The sequence below is a fragment of the Vigna unguiculata genome, chromosome 5, assembly GCF_004118075.2.
Source record: "Vigna unguiculata cultivar IT97K-499-35 chromosome 5, ASM411807v1, whole genome shotgun sequence".
In the NCBI taxonomy this organism is placed as follows: domain Eukaryota; kingdom Viridiplantae; phylum Streptophyta; class Magnoliopsida; order Fabales; family Fabaceae; genus Vigna; species Vigna unguiculata.
Window position 1 is genome coordinate 41,546,876 of NC_040283.1, and position 22,040 is coordinate 41,568,915.

A 22,040-nucleotide genomic window follows, 5' to 3' on the forward strand; every position below is an offset into this window, starting at 1 on the left:
ATATATATATATAATAATTTAAAATTTTTATTAACTACATAAATATACTTTAACTGATATTAACTTTAAAACATTCATTAATTAAAAAAAAAACTAAAATTCATTTTCATTTATCAATAGCTTACAACAATAAACACTTCGTAAGGGTTGGATGATGATGCAAATTTAAACAAATTCGAAAAACAAAATATAATTATCTAAAATTACCATTTAAAAGAGTTGGACTAGAAAGTTCATATATTATCTGCTTTAAATTTTAATTAATCTAATTTTACCGTTGATAAAAAAACATCCACCTTATTTTTGTAAAGACAATAGCTTTGTATGTATAACAATTATAATTATAAGTATTTTTTTAAAGGAGTGTTGAGTGGTAAAGTAAAGTAAGTTATTAGAGGGCACTTTTTGAAAATGGGAAAAGAACAAAGGAGGGAAATGTGATAAAAAAATATATTTGGTTGTTCTTTGAATTTGCATACTTCCATTTCTATGTCAGTTTTAGCACTTCAATCCTTTCCTCCATTGTTTCTGTATCTTCCTTTAGTTAATGAAAACAGGGCCCTCAACTAAATCATTGGGCTCAAAAAGAGAGAACATCAATTGTATCACCACTCATTTATGGTGGCCCATAATGGCCCACACACCAGGGCCCTTAATGTGCACGCGACTCCATTTGGTAAAAATAAAATAATAGAAACATGTGTGAAATTAAAAGTAAAAGTATTTAAGTAAACATTAAAGAAAAGATAATTAAGTTAAAATAAAAGAAAAATAAAATGAAAATAAACTTTCAATCTTTATATTTCTTTCTCCTCCCACTTCCTTACCGCTAAACATATCTCTCTTTATTTTTTACGAATTGTCTATTCTCTGTATTTTTTTTTTTTTGTTCAGAACTAATTGAACTAGCTTCTCTAGGGTCTACTGAAGAAAAATATGAAAAACATCTTAAAACTGACTTCTTTATATTTTACATATTTTTATAACTTATAGAAATTAATTTTATTTTGTGATACAATAACATTTTTTATATTTCCTCATCAAAAGTTTTGTAAAAAGCACTCTCGGAAACATAACCTAAGCGATGTCATCGAGCATTACTGTTGTGGCGAAACACTTTAATTCCAGTTAGCAGCATATTTTTCACGTGTTCCTTTGTGAAGTTTGGACATGCCTCGGGTAATTATGAGGGCAGGTACCTACCTAAAACCATAAGCAATATTTGTCTCAATTAAGACATGAAAGTGTATAATGATAACAGATCTTTGCATAACTAACGTTCAAAAGACGGTTTTCTAAAATTAATTATTAAAATTAAATCTGAAACGTTATATTAACTGCATCTCCGTAATCTAGCTCAATGGGAAACTGATTCTTGTAAGTTTAGAATTTAAGTAATTTCAACCTTAGCGTTTTTTTGAAAATAAAATTAGTGAAATATTTTTTTTAATAATAAATTAATTCTTATATGTTATTATTTTTAACCCAATAATATCCGACACACCCTCTTCGTCCAAATAAACTAATGAAGAATAAACTGAAGAACGTGTTAATAAAAAAAAAATGGATTGCACAAACATGCAACGAAAGAAAAGAATTAAGATAAGACAAGGCTACAGAAAATATATTACATAGTTAAACATGAAGGACATGTTAACAGGGTTTGAGTTTGTTGTGTTCAGTGGTGACGATGATGGAGACACTCAGCAGGTGTGACCGGGAACCTAGCAGTGTCGGTGCAGTAGTCATAGACCATATGGTTAGCCCTAACCCACATAAGCTGGTGGCTCTGATGCAGGTTCAGTTCCGACATTGTGGGTTCGTCCCACCAATACTTCTTATCCTCACTGCTGTTACATTTGTTGGCAGAACCAGCTGACGTCACCGGCACCGGACACTCACAGGCGTCGATTTCAAAGTCCTTGTAGGTCGCAAAGAACGGTGCGTGGCTCCAATCTGTCTTCACGCGACCACCCTGTGTGGCCCAGTCATCTGCGTTCCATATTGAACTGTATACACCCATGGCTTGGTCCTTTGGGAACGGAATTCCCTTGTGTTCCAGATTTGTATGCACCCTTATTGGCGTCCCATCCACTTCGAATCTAAACATTCACAACACACATTTCCCAATGTCACTACTTTTTTATATATTTATCTACACGGAGCTATGCAAAATCAAGTCTTTCTTTTAACTGTTTCAATTTTTAAACTACTCATGGACAATGACCTGTGTAAGATTCCTTCTGCTTTGGCTTTTACCATGAGTTTGTTTCTATAAATTGTGATGGGACCCAACGGGAACACAATCACGCTTTGATAGCACAAGCTCAACTGACAAAAGCATGCATTTTCGTGTTTTCTTCGCAGCTTTTCGGGTTATGTAAAGACTCTATCTATTAACTTGTGAATGCCTTCGATAATTAACTGGAATGGAATGATGGTGTTTATATAATACTCACACAACTTGGCGCTGGTTCCAGAAAATGGAGTAGGTGTGGAAGTCCTTGGTGGGGTCGAACCAGAGGTTGAGTCTCTGCTCCCTGTTACCAACACCGTTCACGTACACGTTGGTTTGCACCGAGTAAGGTTCCCCACTGGTGTTGCCCAGAAACTCGAAATCAAACTCGTTGTGAGTTGGACCGTCTGATGACATCTGCATAATGGTCAATGCACGACTATTAGGTTGATCAAGGTCATAAAAATGTAAACTTTGTAAAAGATATTTATCATGTTTACACTTACGCATATAACATATTTTATAATAAGATAGTGGGAGTATAAAGTTACACTAATAAAAGTATTAGATCGAGGCTCGAAATGGAGACAGCGACAGTGACAGGGACAAAAATAAATGCAAGAATAAATTAGAAGTATGCATATTCACGAGATGAAATGAATTAGGTAGATGACAGTAATGGCTCTTGTGATCGATTGTTACTATCCATGACGCATATTTAAAGTTGTCTGTCAGCACTAGAGAAACGCTCAATGCATTGAACAGAACGTGGAATTGAACTGCGGATTAAAAAAAAAATTAAATGTTGCACTTTTAGGTGATAAAATTTCCCTTACATAAAATGCAGTAACAGTTCCGGCAGAGTCACCCTCCACAAGCTTGAGCTGGATGGCCACTTTCCCAAACATGTACTTGCTCTTGGATCCAAATCCAGCACCTGCAATGTCCCAAAACTTACATGTTAAATATTGCAGGGCTTTTTCAAGTGTCTATTAAAACCAGATCTAACTAGAAATTATTGAAAGGGAAGAACAGTACGCAAATGTGACAGGTTTATAGCAAGAAGATTGAAGAAAGTGTGAGAGTTGGGTTAATTACCAGAATAGTTATCAAGTTTGAGTTTGAGGAGTTCTCCTTCATGGATGAAATGGTCCATGGCCCAACCGGGTTGGAAGAGTTCATCAAACTTGACAGAAGCAGCCAAACCCAGCAACAAAAGACCAACAAAAAGTCCCAACATCTTGGACATTGCAACGAAGACGAAAGAAAATAACAAAAGAAGGGTCAGATTCTATGAAACTGAGAAATGAACAGACTGAAGTGAAGCTTCTTCTGGTTCTCTACTCAAAATGCTTTCTCCGTGAGGGCTCACGAGAGAGGCCTGTGGGTGTTAAGTGTTATTTATAGCCCAGCTCACTCACTCACTCACTCACTCTTTCATTCATTCTTTCATTCATTCCACGTAACGGTGCCATGTCACGTGCCACGTTCGGGGTTTCAAATTCCAAGGAATGAACAAAAATTACAAAACATAGATTGATGCGAGATTAAAAAATATAGCCGTTACTGTGGCAGTGATAGCTGGCAAAAGCTGTTCGCAGTGAGTGTGTAGTACCACTGCTTCTAAAAAGAATGATGCCAGATCTCCGCCAATAGAGTATCGCCACGTGGACAATTCCAGCTGGAGGGTCTTAATTCAACAGTTGTCACCGGCTGTACGAGCATAAAATTCTCGTGCTTTCCCCTTCTACGGTTGGGTCCCCCATCCCTTCAAACATGGAGGGGTTCCAACAAATTTTTTTATTTATGCCACTTTTCTTTTTCTAAATCCTTAAACTTATTCATGATACTATTTTATAAACTTAATTTTGTACATTATGCTGAAAAATCGTGAATATACTTTCTCGTGTTTGATGTTATTGCTTTTTCAGAAACAATGAGTTCATCTACAAAATTGTATCAAATTACACATTTCAAAATTTGCAAATTTCAATAAAATTTGACACTCATACAAGCGGTACATTGAGTTGGATTTTAAAAGAATTTACCGAAATTAACCAACAGCAAGTTAAAGAGTAGAAGAAAGAGCGAGTTAGAAAGTATTTTCATTTTTTTGACATGGATTTGTATGGGATAGAATGAGTTTGCAATTTTTTAATCAAACATATATATTAAACAATAATGTGTATAATAAGATTGGTGTGAGTTACCAAAAAGAGATTAGTGTAACAACATTCCTTGATTGATGAGTGGTTTTAAAATTGCAGTGGGAGTGGGATATGTGCTTTGGTTTGTTGTCCTTTTTGCTTTTGTGACAGCATTTCCAGCTGGAGAGTGGAAAGAGCAATAATATAAAGGGACCAATTCATCTTTTTTATATTCTTTCATCAATTCCCTCTTCATCTTATCATGCTACTACATTTTTATTTCTTGAGATCTGTGCACTGTGTTTGTTGGGAATCCACATTGTGCTGTTACACCACCGCATGAGAATATCAATTTAAAAATAGTAGATTTTATTTAAGGTTAAAAAGATTTACACGTTCCTTTTTTAGAGATATATTTCTTAAATTTTTGTATAAAGTTGTAATATTTACAATTTTTACTTTACTAATTTTAGTGTTAAATATGATTATAATAACGTGGTTCTCAGTGGTCATAAGTGAGTGTAAAATGGATTCTCCTCGCTGCATGTAAATGAAAAACTGAGTGTTTATTTAACATTAATTGCATAAACCAAAACAATTTATTTAAATAATCACACAAATTTTTATTCAATTATAATTTTCACTACTCACACTTTACAATTATCTAACTTCATAATTTATTCAATTTATCAATTTCCCTTATGGACAATTACATTTAATTATTTTCATCAAATAATACATATATTTTTTTAACAAATTACTCACAATATTATTTAAACTTATATATATATAATTTTCCAGGGCAGGAAGCTGTTGTTTTTAGAATTTTTAGGTTAAGCAAGTTTTCTTTTTTGATGACAAGGTGCTTAACCTTTTTAAAATATATTTGACAATTGATAAAGACGTTTGGTGAGTGTAGCAACTACTTTAGGTACATCAATCTAGATGTCTCTATTACAATTTACATTTTTCAAATGTATTCGACCTACTTTTTTCATCAACTTAAATGTTTGTGTTACATATCATCATTTTCAAGACTTTACATTTTAAGTAAAGTGGTAATGTATGCTATGAAGGAATATTTGTGGTCATTCAAACTAGGAATTATATTATCACATAAAAATTCAAAGTATTATGCTCACCATTCTTGGAAAAAAATTATTACCGTCAATTTTGATATCATAATTTGTAAACCATCATTTTAATAAAAAAAAAAAACTTTTCATATGATAACATAACCATACTTTATTGTGAATATGAATCTTTAATTTGAATGGGAATTTATTTTTTTTATTGTTTTTAATAAAGAAAACCATTAAACATTATTAAGAGTCATACCATTTTATTATTTTTATTAAGACACGAGTCTTGCTTGACTTAATCATTATATCTTAAATATCTTTTTAAAGTTTTGTAGTCTTGAAATATTTGTTATGGATTGAAATATAATTTTTAAATACAATATTAATTTAAATTTCAGTTCAAATAAATTCTCAATTATCTAAAGTTATTTTTTTACTATGACACTTGTAATCAAATTCTTTGAATATATCATTTTCATGTTTGGCTGACAAAAATAATACATTTTAAAAACTTTCATATTATCTAAGATAAATAAAGAAGTGAGTAGTGATATTTATATAGTAGATTCTAAGTTCACTGTGTTTCTTGTCTTAAGTCAAAGAAACTCTAAACTTTTTTTTTTAACTTTTATAGTAGAGAGTGAAGTTTTAGTTAAATTCTTATTTTGAAGAATGTAAATGTATTGTAGATCAAAAAGAATAAAAAATGACATGAGAGAGTTATCTATGAGTTACAAATTTTCACATATTGTTATTCTTTAGTGTATTTAAACAATAGTTATTATTTTTCTCTAGTTTTAGAATTTTCATATTATATTCTTGTATTTTTTGTGTTGTTATTATTTCTTAATTAGTTGAGTGATTTTAGAAGATAAAGACTATAATATTTTTCATTAAAATCACGTTTTTTGAAATTCGTTTTTAAAAGTAATTAAATTTTGAAATCTAGTTACCATTTTTGAAATTCGTTTTCCAGACAAACTTGTTTTCGAAACACGATTTGCAAATTTCAAATCTGTTTGATTTAGGTACCGGATTTTTACTTCTGATACTTATGTTTACCGCATTTTCCAAATTCGTCCATTTCGTTATCGAATGTCCAAATTCACTTAAGATGCAAAATTTGTTTTTATAATGAACAGATTTCGAAATCCGGTTCGGTTCTTACTTTATTATTACAAGTTTTTTTTATTGTATTTTAAATTATTTAATATTTATATTTATGTTTTTTTCTTCTTACTTCTAGTTTTTTAAATTGTATATTTAATTATTATGTTTAACTTGTGTTTTTTAATTTTATTTTATGTTTACATATTTATTAAAACCAAATTAAAAAAAATCAGAAATAAAATTTAAAGACGTAACAAATTATGAAATTGATAAAAAATTAAAACAAAAATTATATAAATAAAAGAAATATACGATGAATTACAAAAAAAGTATAAATAACGTCAGCTTTAAAAGGTGAAAAAAGGTTTCCTGCATCATTACAAATGTCGAAACCTGTAACAGGCATCAAACGGACATCCAAATTTGTTTTTTAGTAGAACCGTATGTCAAAATCCATGAAATTCGTGAATTGGTTTTTGAAATCCGTTTTTTTGCCACAACCGGATGTGCATATTCGATATATGTTTTTTGAGATTTTTTTTTGTCTCATTAACTAACATCTTGGTATCATTTACAAACAAACATCATGAATCCATAACCATGCATCGATATATACAAAAAGCTTAATGTATAAAATGGATACATCTCAAATATTAGCCGCATGTATAAAATGTATAATGAACATGAAACAATAATTTACATACATTTGCCGATAAAACTTATTGAACTTATGCAAGTGATAGAAATGGAAAACGGAATAAACTTTTGATAAACCTTAATGGAATTATCCAACCAAAAGAATAAACTGAAAAATGATTTAAAACACCAGTAGAGAAACGAAATTTTCGTTGAGCTTTTGAGAAAGGAAAATGCAAACAGAGAGTGAAAGTGACTTCACGAGATGCAGGATCACACCAAATAGAAGCACCATTGCACCAAACACAGCAATTATCTTAATTACTTTTACTTACCTGAGTCAGAGGGGTTAAAATGGTCAGCATAGTTAATCCTTGAAGGTGCAGGAGAAATCTTTGGAGGTGTAAGGAGAAGTTCTTTGTTTAAAATGTATTGGGCCTCCACCCATCAAATTTTAGAATGAAGCCCATCAAATTTCTTTACCTTTACGCTGTCATTGTTTAAAATATAATGGGCCTATGCACAGATCGACAGACTCGGCCCAAACCAATTGGTCCCCATAAATTTTTACTTGAACCAATTTTAATATCTTGGTAAATAAAAAATATTATTTGAAATCATTTTCAGATTAAACTTTATACCAACACTGTACAACTTAGTTAATTTATTTTAGTTGATATACACACCACTAAAGAAATATCTTAAGATTTTTAAAATTGAATTATTGATCTTAGAATCAGAGACATAAAGAGGAAAAAAACACAAGGATTTATCGAATGATTAGAAAAACAAATATAGAGTGTTTTGCTTTAAGAAAAAAAAGGTTTCCCTAAAATATATAAGGCAGAAAACGTGCGAACCTAACTAGAACAAAATTAAACTAACAAAGATAATAAATTGACTGTGTTTGTGCACAATATATGTCAATTCTGGATGTAGTTAAGTATAAAAGGCTTCTCATAAGCCTTTGGAATTGAGCAGGATCAGCTAATTTGGTGGTAGATCTTTAAGTTCTTTTAACCTGAAAGGTTGATGAATAAGAGTTTTTTGTGTGTGAAATAGCATAATCGTTTGGCCCAACAATGATAATGTCCTCGCATAAACTAAGATACCAATAAAATCTTAATTAACTATTACCTTTATTAAACAAATAATAATCTGATTTATATTTTATATTTCAAAAGGAGATTTGGAGTTTACAATTAAACTAAGAGTTTTATTCATAAAAAACACAACAATTTCAACACATCCACCCCACAATTTCAAAGGAACATTAGAATGAAACAATAAGGCCTTAACAAAATTAAAAATATGCACAACACTACTTTATTATTGTCGTTCAACACTTCAACATAATAATATTGATAAATGACACATTTTTAGAGAACAAATTAATGAAGACAAGTTGCTCAACATTATTAGGTCTGAAAGTTTTAACACTCTTGACCTGTGTTCGCTTCTGCTGATGCTACTATTATCATAGATTCGCTGTGATGGATTTATGAATAAAATCATGTTCACATGCATCATTTTGAAAGAGAATGAAGGAGAGGATTCAGAAAATAACATTTTAATTGCATCTCTCTAAGTAGAGATTTGAGCAGATACATATTGTTTTACAAATATATCCCTACATATACTAAATTATTTATGTGAACTATCATATTTTTTAAATAATTATTATACATATTATTAATTAATATATATATATATATATGAACATATTATTAATTATTATATATATAAATATATTATTATTTATTATTATAATTTATTATATATAATAAATAATAATATATTTATATATATAATAATAATAATTATTATCATTAATATATATATATATATATATATATATATAAATATAATAATTAAAATATTGTCAAAAATATAATAATTAATATATTAGTATATCACAATTAATATATAAAATAATTATTATTTTTAAGTATAATAATTAATAATAATAATTATTATATATAAATATGTAGAATAATTAATATTAATTAAAATATTATTAAAAATAATATATATATATATATATATATAATAATTACTATTATTAATTTTTGTATAACTTGTTTTTAAATTTAATTGTATAAATTTTTTCAAATCCATAAAAATTTAATTTTTTTTATTTTAAAAATTCATATAATTTTAATATTTTCTTAATTCATATTAATTATTTGTAATTATTTTCATAATATCAAATTACAAAATCATTCTCTTTTTTCATCAAGGATATTTTGGTAACTTTTTAATTCTATCTATTTTTACAATTTATTTTATCTATCACGTCAATCAAATATCTCACTAACTCTCTCTCAAATTCATTCACACAAAAGAACACACCCTTATTAAATCGGGTTTTAATAGAAATTTTGCTTTGATGACAGCATAATCAAACTTACTTTTTAATAAGAAAATTAAGGTAAAAATCTATTTTATTTGACATATTTGATAAGTGTCACAATGAAAATTAAAACCAACAAAAAGACAAAATTGTAAATAGTGGGAGGAACATAGCCTAATTGTTTAAAACATTATATGAAACAAGATTACAAGAACTAAAAGTAAAATTGTTTATTCAAAACAAAGTTATCATTATGTATAGAAAATGATTTACATTAATAAACTTAAGTAGTGAAAGTAGAATAAAATGAAATGATGGTACGAAGAAAATGTTGTGTAAATGAATGTAATTGTGTAGTTTATCACTATCTCTACTTTCTATTTTAACCATTGTTGAATTAGGCAATGTCATACTTTTAAAATTATTTTTAATTTGGTCATATCTTTTGTTAATTTCATTTAATGAAATCATTTTTTAACTCCGTCTAAATAATAAACGAAACAATGACCAGTATGGTTCGTTTATGTAGACTTAAAAGGACAACACAGGAAAATAACATATATGTCATTGAACAGTACTCCACGTCACATAAACCAATCACATTGGTCACTATTCTATTAACTATTTAGACAGAGTTAAACATAATAATTTAATTGAATGAAATTAACGAAAATAAAACCAAATTAAATCACCATTTTAAGTCTAACATACTCAAATTCGTTCAAATCTTGAAGTTCTTGTAGACCACCACACATGCAAGAAAATGAAGGTTCGTGATTTTTTACCATTCTGAATTAATAAAGTTGGGAAATTACTAATGTGGGTTGGACTTTTAAAATATCGTCTGAATTAATAATAATTTTAAAGATAAAACCAAAATGAAAAAACTTGATCAAAACTAGAACTAAATCACCATTTTAAGTCTAACATACTCAAATTCGTTCAAATCTTGAAGTTCTTGTAGACCACCACACATGCAAGAAAATGAAGGTTCGTGGTTTTTTACCATTCTGAATTAATAAAGTTGGGAAATTACTAATGTGGGTTGGACTTTTAAAATATCGTCTGAGTAGGTCGTGCAACGACGAGACAACTTTATTATGGTTGCGGACCGAAATCGTGAGAGATGGCTGAAAAGTAAAGTCAGTGGGATGATTTTAGAATAAGATAATAATATTTTCATCTACATTTCTTTTATTTATTTTTAATTTGTTATTTAAATTATCTTCTACTTATTTATTTTTATTTTTATTAATGATATGATGTGATAATCTAAAAATAATTAAAGTGAAAAATTTAAAATAAATTAAAATATCATTATGCTTTAAACGTAGAGTTGAGGTTATTACATATCTTCATATTTACTTTTAAGATTTTTTTTATCCTTTTTACCAAAATCGTATGACATATGACTTCATTTGTCCTTTTTTTTTAATTTATATTAAAAAGATGTTTTTTACTTCATATAAACAAATTTTATTTTTTAATTAATACATTAAAATTAAAATAATAAATTATTATCATATACTTTTAAAATACTATTAGAAATTTTTCATTTTTATTTATTAACCAAAATATTAAAAATATTTATATTATCAGTTATCTTTTAGTAATTTAATTAATTCATTAAAAATAATTTTTAATTTCTTTTACTCATTAAAATTTGTTGTTCCTTTTTCTTTAACTTTATGCATATGTCAATATTTAAATTTTAATTTATAAATTAAAAAATAAGCATCAATATTAAAATTTAAAGATTTAAATTTTAATTAAAAAATAAACATAAGAATTAAAATTTAAAGATTTAAATTTTAATTAAAAAATAAAAAAAGTATTAAAATTTAAATTAAATTTTAATTAAAAAATAAACATAAGTATTAAAATTTAAAGATTTAAATTTTAATTAAAAAATAAACATATGTATTACAATTTAAAGATTTAAAATTAAAAAATAAACACAAATATTAAAAATATTTAAATTTTATGTTCATTTTTAATTAATAAATTAAAATTTAAAAATTGAGATACACATAAAATTAAAGAAAAAGAAAGAACAAATTTTAATGAGTAAAAGAAATTAAAAATATTATTTTTAATGCATTACTTAAATTACTAAAAAATAATTGATAATTTAATTTTTTTAATATTTTGATTAATAAATAAAAATTAGAAACTACTAATATTATTTTAAAAATGTGATAATATTTTATGATTTAAATTTTAATTACTAGTTAAAAAAATAGTAAAACAGAATATGTTTGTGTGAAGTAAACAAAATTTAATAGAAAATAAGAAAAAGAAAAAGAGATGAAGTCGTATTAATTAATGTTGTACAACTTTCAAAAAAAAAAAGAAAAAAATAAATAAAAGTAAAGATGAAATGTGTGACCATCCCACGACTTTACATCTTATTTTGAAGTCATCATCCATCTCTCAGGACTACGGTTCATAATGGAAATGAAGTCGTGTTATCGCTGCATGATTTGATCCATTTCGGTAACTTTTTAAAAATGTAACCTACATTGTAATTTCCAACCGAGAATGGTAAAAAAAAGCCAAGGTTTGTATCGCGATAACTCCTCCCAAACAGATTTCAGCTTGGTATAATATGTGCTCACATCATTTCGATGTTGTAGACACATGAGTTGTCTTTGAAGTTGGAAAGCTCTAGGACCGTTCTTCTTAGAAAATTACAGTGTTATGTTACAAAGAAGAACTGCCTATAACATACAAGGGAGTAAAGGTGATAATCTAACTATACTAAAGCTAAACTAACAAAGATAATGAAAAATCAGCAACAGTGGTTAACACAATCATACAACACAAATGATATCACTTTCTTCCCTGTATTTGTCAGAAGGTGTAAACAACAATGCTTGTACTAGATCATCAACTGTAGGCATCCTTTGATCATCGCCATGTTGATAAATAAACTGAGAAGTTCTAGCCATGTCGAAAGAAGCTTTCGTAACAGCAGAAGGTAGAGTGGTTGTGGCCATAGCAAGACCATTTAGCTCAGGCCATAAGTTTCCCAGCAGTTTCCTTATATCTTTTCTAGCAAAAGTTTCATCTAAAACATCATTTTCTTTCATGAGACATTGTATGCTACATGCATTATCACCTCTTTCTTGTTCCTCCTGAAAATGAAACATCATCAACTTCTCATCCCATTGTCCAGTTTCATATTCCAACATAAAAGCAATCTAATTATAAATATTTAGGATAATTACAATTAGGATGTTTAGGAACCAGAACAATTTTGTCAGCAAGTGAATTAGAATGTGTATGTAAATGTACCAATATAGAGTGAGATACCTTTGAGGTTCCTAAGTCATCCCAAAGCCTAAGAATTTCTCCAGAACAAGTGAAGAGTCTTGGATATGGAGTCATCATGGAAATGGTTTCTCTTGAGAGGTTTTCCCCAATGAGGACAGTTGCATGTACTAAGGCCAAGCATGATCCTGAAGAAATCACCCCATTATCCAAATATTCCCCAAAAGCAGGAACGTATCTGTTGTTGAACCATTTAGCTTCTACTAGATAAGCTTCAAGTAAGTCTATCCACTGCAAAAATTAAACACCATTCTCTCATTAATCTCCTACTCTTACCTATAGTTTCAGCAGTTACAATTCAAAAGGAAGATGATATTATCTTACTGTTCTTTTCAAGCAAGCAACAACGGTTTGCCCATGATCCCTCTGAATTCTATATGCAATCTCATGGGTGGTGTTATACAAGGCCATGTAACATATCTTCATATATTCAGGTAGTTTCTCCATTGCATCAAGATCCCACCTGCAAACAACGATAGTTTCACATTTTGATTCTTAATTTGGCTAGTTGAGTGTAATTCGAAGAAATTCTAGATTCAAACCTTTGCACTGCCTCGGTGAAAAGAATAAGTTCATCTAATGTTCCGTATGTGTCGAACATATCATCTATAACTTGCAAAATGCAAATGGCTTTTGCCAATTCAATACGACAATTTGAATGACGTGGTTCTGGAAAAACTCCCAACGCCCATAGGAAGCACTCTCTTGGTCCATCTCTTCCAAAACCGAGTCTTTCGATAAGTCCCAAGTCTTTCCACCACCTAATCAAATCAAGGAAACACTCTGATGTTTCAGATCATAAAAAAATTGAAAATGGTAAGAGTAAAACTGAGAAAAATTCAACATTCAGCTAGACGACCAATTTTCATCTAAAATTTCTTACTTTCACAAAAAATACTTTTAACATACATGTTTCAAAATTAAAAATAATTGGGGATGTTTTCTTATTCTTTTGTAGTTTTAACTCATGTTTGCGGGTCATCAAACATAGAGTTGCATATGGTGACATGATTTGAGCTGGTTTTGCAGAAATCTATTCAGAAACTACTTTGGAGAATAGAAATCAAACAAGCCATTGACATGGATTGGACATACACCCTTTTGTTAAATATATTTCTTTTAAGGTCATTTTTCGACTAGACTCAAACTAACCTCATTCATGATTCAATTATTTTTTATTATCAATGGGTGGAACGCAAAAGTACCTTGAGATCTCTGCTAATTCTTTCTGGTGCATTGACTGAACCATGTCATAGTCTAGCCTTGCCAATTCTAGAAGAGAAGGAATTTGGCTACTTTCTTTGCTATATTGCACCATGTAATTTTTTGCTTCCAATCTTCTCATTCTTTGGTGTCTTGGAAGTTTTAAGGCTTCGACAACTACTCTTCCTTCTTCAGGACTTAGGTGTGGTAGTGACTGGTGTAGATGAGCACTTGAGAACTCCATGGCATATTGTAGTACTTCTTCCTCTTTTGCACCTAAATATGATGCCTCATACAAACTCAACATGCCCCAAACATCTCTGGTGACTGATTCCTTGAAATTTCCACTCTTGTCCAAAAATTTATTGAAAACATCTATATCCAATAACCAATACATAATCAAATTATTATGTTTGTGTAACAACGTTAATTAAGGTAGCTAAGTATTGATCCAAAGGCAAAATGACAATATAATCCATGGGGATATCTTTCATGGAAGACAAAAACAAAGTGAATATACTTGAATTTTCTCATGCTTTAAAAAAGAAACAAACACTTAATGTGAATCACGAAACTGTTATCCTGTTGTCTAATATAATGTTCGTTTAAGTGTACCTGAAGATGTAGACCAACCATTATGTCTTAGCAAGCGAAATTGAAGAGCTGTGGCAGAGAGGTCTTCGGCATTGTTACAATCTCCCACTCTTCCAAGTTGAAAGTTGATCTCTTCTTCGAAATGGTGCTCAATTCCTAGCCTTTGGATGGTGTCAATCAACTTCAATGTTCTCAATGAATCACTTGAGTCTAGTAATACCTCTTGGCTTTTTATTTTTAGTTGCTCCAAACTTGTTATCGTAGGAATAGTTTGAGTAGGTACCTGTTATGTTACCACCAATATGTGGAAATTCAATGAAAGAAAATGGAAAAAAAACGCACTGGAACAAAGTGATCTTGTTAAATAAAAACTAAAAAGGGGAAAAAAACTACAAACAATGCAAATGTTTACAGTTACAACATGGATAAATTAAGGATCATTTTATATGCCAAATGATTTTGGTAGAATTTTGTTTGATTAGAACCATGACATGATGACACCATCAATATGTTTTTGCTAATAAAAAAGTAAGTGAGAGGATATCCAGGGACAACAACTTTTTCTCATGTGTACAACATCCTGACTCTGTTTACCACTCTTTACATGTGAAGCAGCTTCAAGAAAAGGAACACGTCATGAAAATCAATGGAATGACGAAAGTATGTAACCTTTTCACAGAGCAATATAATATAACTGATGGATATATATATATATATATATATATATACCATATTTTAGTAGAGATTAGGTGGATTCACATGATGTGATAACAAAAATAAAATAAAGTTAATAATATTAAATATGTATAAAGTGTTTCTTCTCACTTTTCTTTGGTAATCATTATCCTAAGACTTCTACGCTTGTTTAAGGTAATTATTTACACTTTAAAATAATAGGTTAAAGTACGATTAGTTAACAAAAAAATATAAATTAATAACGAGTGTGTCATCACTTTATGAGATCTCTTAAACCTACGACTGACGTGATTTGTACAATTTTCTAAGATTGGATTTGTTTTAATTTAATTTCGAAGATATTTTTAGGCTAATCCTCAAAAAAGTATTTAGGCTTATCCAAAATTATTCAAAATTATTCTTAATACAAATTCTTTGATAGTCATCCAACGTTCTTCCGTGGAGGTTGACTTAAATGAGCGACTGGGTTTTAATCAAGACAATTTAATTAGCTTAAACAAAAATTTATAATTTATAATTGTTCCTGATTTATGCTAAAATTTTTAGGACCGAATTCTTTATTACAAAATTTAATAAGTCTTTCGATGTGAATATATCTTAAAAGCTATTATCATTTCAATTTGTGTTGGATATGGTTTTAAACAGTGACGGACCTTTATAGTGATAAAGGACCACGGTTCCTAATTCTTTCTTATATTTATATAATTTTAAATATATTTTAAATATATTAATATTTGATATTTAAAAAAAAATTATATATCTATATCTATATATAAAGAATAGTCTTTCTTTTGCCAACATTTATTTTTCAATCTTACTTTTCAAATAAAAATAATTATTTTATTAATATTATCTTTGAAGTGATCATTTGTTTAATTTAACCATTTTTTTATTTGATTATTTTTTAACATTTAATCATTATAAATAAAATTTGGTTATAGTAAAATTATGAAAATTATTTAATTTTGTAATTATAATAATAATAATAATAATTTTTATAAATTTATTATTTTTTATTATCATAAAAAAGGTAAATAAAATATTTTTACTAGTATAAAAGTTTTGGCATTACTCTTTTGATTTTTATTTTCATTTAAAAATATCAAGTTGATCCTTCAATTTTTTCTAATCCCACTTTGATCCTAATTTTTGAAAAAAAATATACAATTTGATTTTTTTCGTTAAATTTCTTAAACTAAATTAAAAATTTTCATTAAAATTAAATTTATAAATAGAAATAGTTTACTTTTTTAGTCTAATTTACATAATTCAAATGTCAATTTTAATAAATAAAAAAATTTCTCCATCTTAAGAAATCTAACAAAAAAATTAAATTATATCAACTTTAAAAAAATCAAAATCTAAGTGAAACTAAAAAAAAATCTAAAAAACCAACCTACACTTTTCAATAAAAGAAATAATTCAACTTAAATTTTGAAAATTCCAAAATATTTGATAAGACCCGTACCTGATTTTGAATAAGGCAGTTTCAAATATACTCAAGATTCATGGCTTGAAATCATATGACCATATAGACCCAAATTCATTTGGAAAGAATAATTCTGTGGTTGAACCTGTTTTTCAAGCAATAATTGGGGGAGCCACATGATAGGATGCTAAGGTGGTACGTTTTTTTATTAATTTATTAAAATTAAAATAAAAACTTATTATTTAAAGAATTATAGTTTTTATATGGTATGTAGTAGCGCTACAATATATATCATGAATATTTACAAATTACTTTTTTATTAGTTGTAATTGAAAATTTAACAGATATAAGTAACAATTTAATTAATTTACCTGTTTAAAAATATTAATTTATTAGTTAAAATATTTGCAAAGTATTTATCTAATTAAATATATTTTTAATATACATATATTATATAACATAAATAATTACAAAAAAAAACTAGTAGACTATTCTCTTTTGTTATTTCTAGCATAAAATAAGTTTTTTAAATTTTAAATTAAAATTCTAAGTTAAATATACTTAAATAGCATAAGAGAATTTCTTTTAAATTAATTTTAAAAGATAATAAAATTATGACAATCTTCAATCTCACCTCCTTTTTTTATGAATAAGTTAAACGTTTATGTATTAAAATACAAATATAAACTTAAAAGATGAATGAAATAATGTACCGCTCATTTATTAATGACTTTAACATCTTTGTTTCTTTCATGAATACAATCATTTTCTATATTTGGTATGCAGGGATATTTTTTTGGACATATTTTAAAAATATTTATCTATTATAAATTTCTCCTATTTTTAGAATACAGTTAACTTTTCAATAACTTGCTTATTTTAGAATCTTTATTTACAAAATTAACAATATATAAAATAAAGTTCTTTTTCATGAAGATTGATATAATCAATTTTCAAATATAGAATAAAACTATTACTAAAAGCTATTTACAGAATGAGATTATTTATTTATACAGAAGATAATTAACCTCTCCTCATTTCACCTCAAATAACCTAACAAAGCCCCTTCTTCGTAAAAAAAAAATGTAAGAACGTAATTCTTCTTCACAAACTAAATAAGATAAAAGGGAACCTGTATAAACAAAAATAATTCCTAATTTGATATCTACCGAATCAATCAAGGTTGTTGAGAAGAAGAGAGTGTAGAGAGATGGAAACCTTTTGAGAGAGAGCGATGGAGTTGATGGATAATTGCATGACTGTTGTTGGTGTTGATGTTTTGCAGGATAGGTTGCGCAGTTGATTCATGAATGGTTGCGAACTGCGATAAGCAAATGAGGATGTAAAAGATGAAACTCTAGGCTGTGTAATTGCCATGACTATCGATGAAGACATTGAACAGTGTTTGTGGTAAAGGTATATATGGTAGCGGATGGTGGCTGGTGGCGGCGATGGAGGTCAAGAGTTGGGGGAGCCTTATATAGACTCAGTCCTCACACACACATTCACGCGTTATGCCCACAATATTCTGGTGCAGTAACAAACAATGGATGGTGTCAGTTTCTTGCCCCCACTTGCTCACACATTATTTAGGTGCAGATGAAACCATTAAGGGACTCTGCTCCATCCACCTACTTGACCCGTCACATCCAACACCGTGCTTATACTAAAAATACGTATAATTTAATTCATTTAATATAAAATATAGAAAAAAAAATAAGTAAAAATAGTAAAATAAATTTTACATTTTATTTAAATTATTTTTTAACAATTTTGAAACTATATTCTCTTTCTCTCCCACCCAACACCGTGCTTATACTAAAAATACGTATAATTTATTTCATTTAATATAAAATATAGAAAATAAATAAATAAGTAAAAATAGTAAAATAAATTTTACATTTTATTTAAATTATTTTTTAACAATTTTGAAACTATATTCTCTTTCTCTCCCACCACAGGATGGTTTTTTTTTTTTTAAGAAAATAAAATTTTTGAAAACAAAGCAAATCAACTACAGTGTGACTGTCCTTTTACTGTACACATACGACTTGGTAATACATTACTGACTCACTCACATGTTTCATGTTTGTTCAGCGAAGAACATGGGGTTTTCTTTCTTCACCTCCATGAATGAATTTTTTATCTAATTCCAAAAATTTTTTAAATTCCCAAAATAAATTTTAATCATTTGAACCTTTTAATAAAAGTTATTTTAAAAAATGACGTCTAATTAAAATTTTAGACTTCAAAATATAAAAAGAAATTATAATATATATATATAGTCGCTTTTGATTTTTTTCTTTAAATTTAAAATTTAATTATTTTTAGTTTTATTTATTTCTCAATACATTATGAAAAAATTATATATAAAAATATAAATATATTAAGATTTATTTTATTTTTAAAATTATAATATATATATATATATATATATATATATTTAAAAAATACAAAATTGGTAAAAAAATATTAAAGAAAAAATAATTAAAGTTAATAAAATAAAGCTTTAAATAAAATAAAAAATTCTAAAACAATTTTTTTTTAATTTAAAATTTAATTATTCTTTGAATTTATTTTATTTCTTAATTTTATTAACTTTTAAAACATATATAATTAAATATAATTAAAAAAAACAAACAAACTTTAAATATAAAATATATATATATATATATATATATATATATATATATATATATATATATATTGAGATTTTTAGTTTTATAAATATTCTATAGAAGTATTTTTAAGAACTTTCCAATTCCCTATTTTTTTACTGTCCACAATCTGAATGGTAAGAGTATTATATATTGTGAAATAGTTGTGTTTACATTCATTCTGTATATCTCATTTTCTATTTTAATTAACTATGGAATTACTTTTAAAAAATATTGTGTATTTCACGTAAAAAAAATGCTATAAACTAAAAAAACCGTGTACAATTAAAACAAAAAATTAAAAAATATTTATTTGTTTAATTTATTTTATAACTTTATATTATATGAAAATATTTTTTATCATATCCGTGTCCGTCAAATGATTCAATTTGACTAGTCTTATTGTTGGACGAAATTTAAAATGTGACCCGGTAGAGCAGTCCATTCCTAACCTTTTCCCTTTCACACTATTAAAGTACTATGTTTTATTGTCTTTATTTTTTTAAACTTTAGTTAAACGTGTGAATAGTTGAATTCATTTATTCTACTGTTGTTTATTCAATATTTTTATTAATCAAATAAAAACAAAAGAAATAGAAAATTAAAAAAAAGAATAGAAAATAGATTATTTTCTAAAGTTTATTACGACAAGTTAAAATTAAAAAACATATAGCAGTATCTTTCATTTGATTGGATCAAAATGAAAATAAAATTCAAAAGTATATTTATAAAACAATATAAATACTTTTAAAAGAAAATATACACATTTTTGGGTAAACAAAAACAAGAGCTCAAAAATGTAAAATATTTAATGTGTAACATCACGTAAAATATAATAGCAAAAAACATATATTATGATATTGTTCTGAAACGTTGAGTTTAAAGAGTTTTTCAAAATAAAAATAATAATAAGTAAGACATAATTTTTGTTAATTTGTTAGTATCGTAACATTCCAATTTTTAACAGCTTAAGACTAATAAAAATAGAGAGTTTCATCATAGTTCCAGAACAGGTAATTCAATGTACACAATATATTAATATAGTTTTACAAAAGATATGACCATAAAAATATATTACTTATACACTTACACTAAACTAATAAAAATATACATAAACTGACTACCACTAAAGCTCCCACCTAAAATGATGGTTCCTCATCCTTCAGAAGTGTCTCTAACATTGCAACCACATCTGCTCTCACCATTAAGGTGATCATCGCAAAAGGAAACATACAACACAAGACAAAAACACATAAAGCAAGGATAACCTAATAATGATTTAAAGAAGGTTACATTAGAGTAAAGGGCATAATAACAATCAATTATCACAAATTCACACAAGGACATTTCAATACTCACACGCCATTCAACTCTAGACTCAATTATGCGGATATATGCAATTAAAATTCGACCTCTTGGTGGCTTGCACCGTGTATGATTCCCAAACTCTGCAGAGTTTGGCCTCAATGGATTATCACCCAATCATCACACTAGGTAAGTCTCCTTCGCGCCAAAGACTTGATCGAGTCCAGTGGCTAAGACCTCCTGGTACTCCTCACGACATAACCCATTATACTCTATATGAGCCTTAATGGTTATTGGAGCGTCAGGATACCAACCAAAATTGAGTCCTTATTTGCATACCCTACCTCATCCACACTTAGAATTTCTCCACGAAATTCCTCCATGATTCACATACAACAGATTCATATTCACCCAATCTCACTCAAAGCATACCAAGACAGTCAAAATAATCCATTTCAGATCAGTTAATGCAATGAAACACATCAAAATAGCAAACACATGAAATCTAGTAGTTCAACGCTCAGCCTCATATTCCAACGCTCAGTCTCAACATTAAAATTTCGTTCCAGACCTGCAGGGGTCCCAGCGTTGGGGCACCGCTCGGTTGGCGCTCAGCCTCATTCTTCTCGCATTTTTCATCGCTAGCCATCGTTGAGCTGGCGCTCAACGCTGATACGCTCGCATTTTTCAAAGCTCAGCCTTGCACCAGAAAACAACACATATTCTGGTTTTCGTTGGGAGATGTTTCACTTTATTTCAAGACCCAAATTGGCACCTCCATGGCAGTGTTGTATAGTTTTCAAAATGGTTTTCAAGCAAAGTGAGATGATACCAATTAGAGCCATGATTCAAGTGTTCATTTTCCAATTCAACCTCAACTCATACAATGCATTCACAATTCCACTTATATAAAGCATCAACTAGTTCACAATTCACAGCAAATCAAGCATTCAATTCTAACTACACACAATTATCGGCTTCCCTTACCTGACAAAGCGACTCTACAGACCCAAACTGCTCAAAGAACACCAAAACGCATCTAACTCCACAGGATGTTCTATCTACACATAAAAACATCTTAAGAACGATCAGAACCTACCATTATGATCACTGATCAGCAAAGACTCATATTGATGATTAAAATGTCGCATGCAAGCGGAAGAGAGCTTGCAACAAAAAACAAAAAAAAGACTAAAAAGAGAGCGAAAACTCAACTTACGCGAACAGAGAAACTGATCGGTCTAATATGAAGAGCTCGT

General features: G+C 28.1%; 2 protein-coding genes across 2 annotated transcripts; both read right to left on the reverse strand.

Annotated features, from left to right (window-relative positions):
- Positions 1–1,512: 1,512 nt before the first annotated feature.
- Positions 1,513–3,633, reverse strand: LOC114184907 (xyloglucan endotransglucosylase/hydrolase protein 9-like). The gene is made up of 4 exons (XM_028072299.1): positions 3,335–3,633; positions 3,073–3,173; positions 2,460–2,653; positions 1,513–2,102 (listed from the first exon to the last, which is right to left on the reverse strand). The coding sequence occupies exons 1-4, from the start codon at positions 3,483–3,485 to the stop codon at positions 1,679–1,681; spliced, it is 870 nt and encodes a 289-aa protein (XP_027928100.1). The 5' UTR covers positions 3,486–3,633; the 3' UTR covers positions 1,513–1,678.
- An 8,229-nt stretch (positions 3,634–11,862) lies between these two features.
- On the reverse strand, positions 11,863–18,362 carry LOC114184908 (probable terpene synthase 11). The gene is made up of 7 exons (XM_028072300.1): positions 18,038–18,362; positions 14,716–14,977; positions 14,103–14,475; positions 13,440–13,658; positions 13,222–13,360; positions 12,880–13,128; positions 11,863–12,701 (listed from the first exon to the last, which is right to left on the reverse strand). Exons 1-7 carry the CDS (start codon positions 18,212–18,214, stop codon positions 12,378–12,380), a joined length of 1,743 nt encoding a protein of 580 aa, XP_027928101.1. The 5' UTR covers positions 18,215–18,362; the 3' UTR covers positions 11,863–12,377.
- Positions 18,363–22,040: the final 3,678 nt, after the last annotated feature.

Excerpts from the sequence above, each read along its gene's own strand:
- LOC114184907 (XM_028072299.1), bottom strand. The coding sequence starts at position 3,485 with ATGTCCAAGATGTTGGGACTTTTTGTTGGTCTTTTGTTGCTGGGTTTG. Across the intron at positions 2,654-3,072 it reads GAACTGTTACTGCATTTTAT|ATGTCATCAGACGGTCCAAC; the intron begins GTAAGGGAAATT and ends ACCATTATGCAG. Across the intron at positions 2,103-2,459 it reads TGGAACCAGCGCCAAGTTGT|ATTCGAAGTGGATGGGACGC; the intron begins GTGAGTATTATA and ends GTGAATGTTTAG.
- LOC114184908 (XM_028072300.1), bottom strand. The coding sequence starts at position 18,214 with ATGTCTTCATCGATAGTCATGGCAATTACACAGCCTAGAGTTTCATCT. Across the intron at positions 13,659-14,102 it reads GAATTAGCAGAGATCTCAAG|GTGGTGGAAAGACTTGGGAC; the intron begins GTACTTTTGCGT and ends TGATTTGATTAG. Across the intron at positions 12,702-12,879 it reads ATGACTTAGGAACCTCAAAG|GAGGAACAAGAAAGAGGTGA; the intron begins GTATCTCACTCT and ends TTTCATTTTCAG.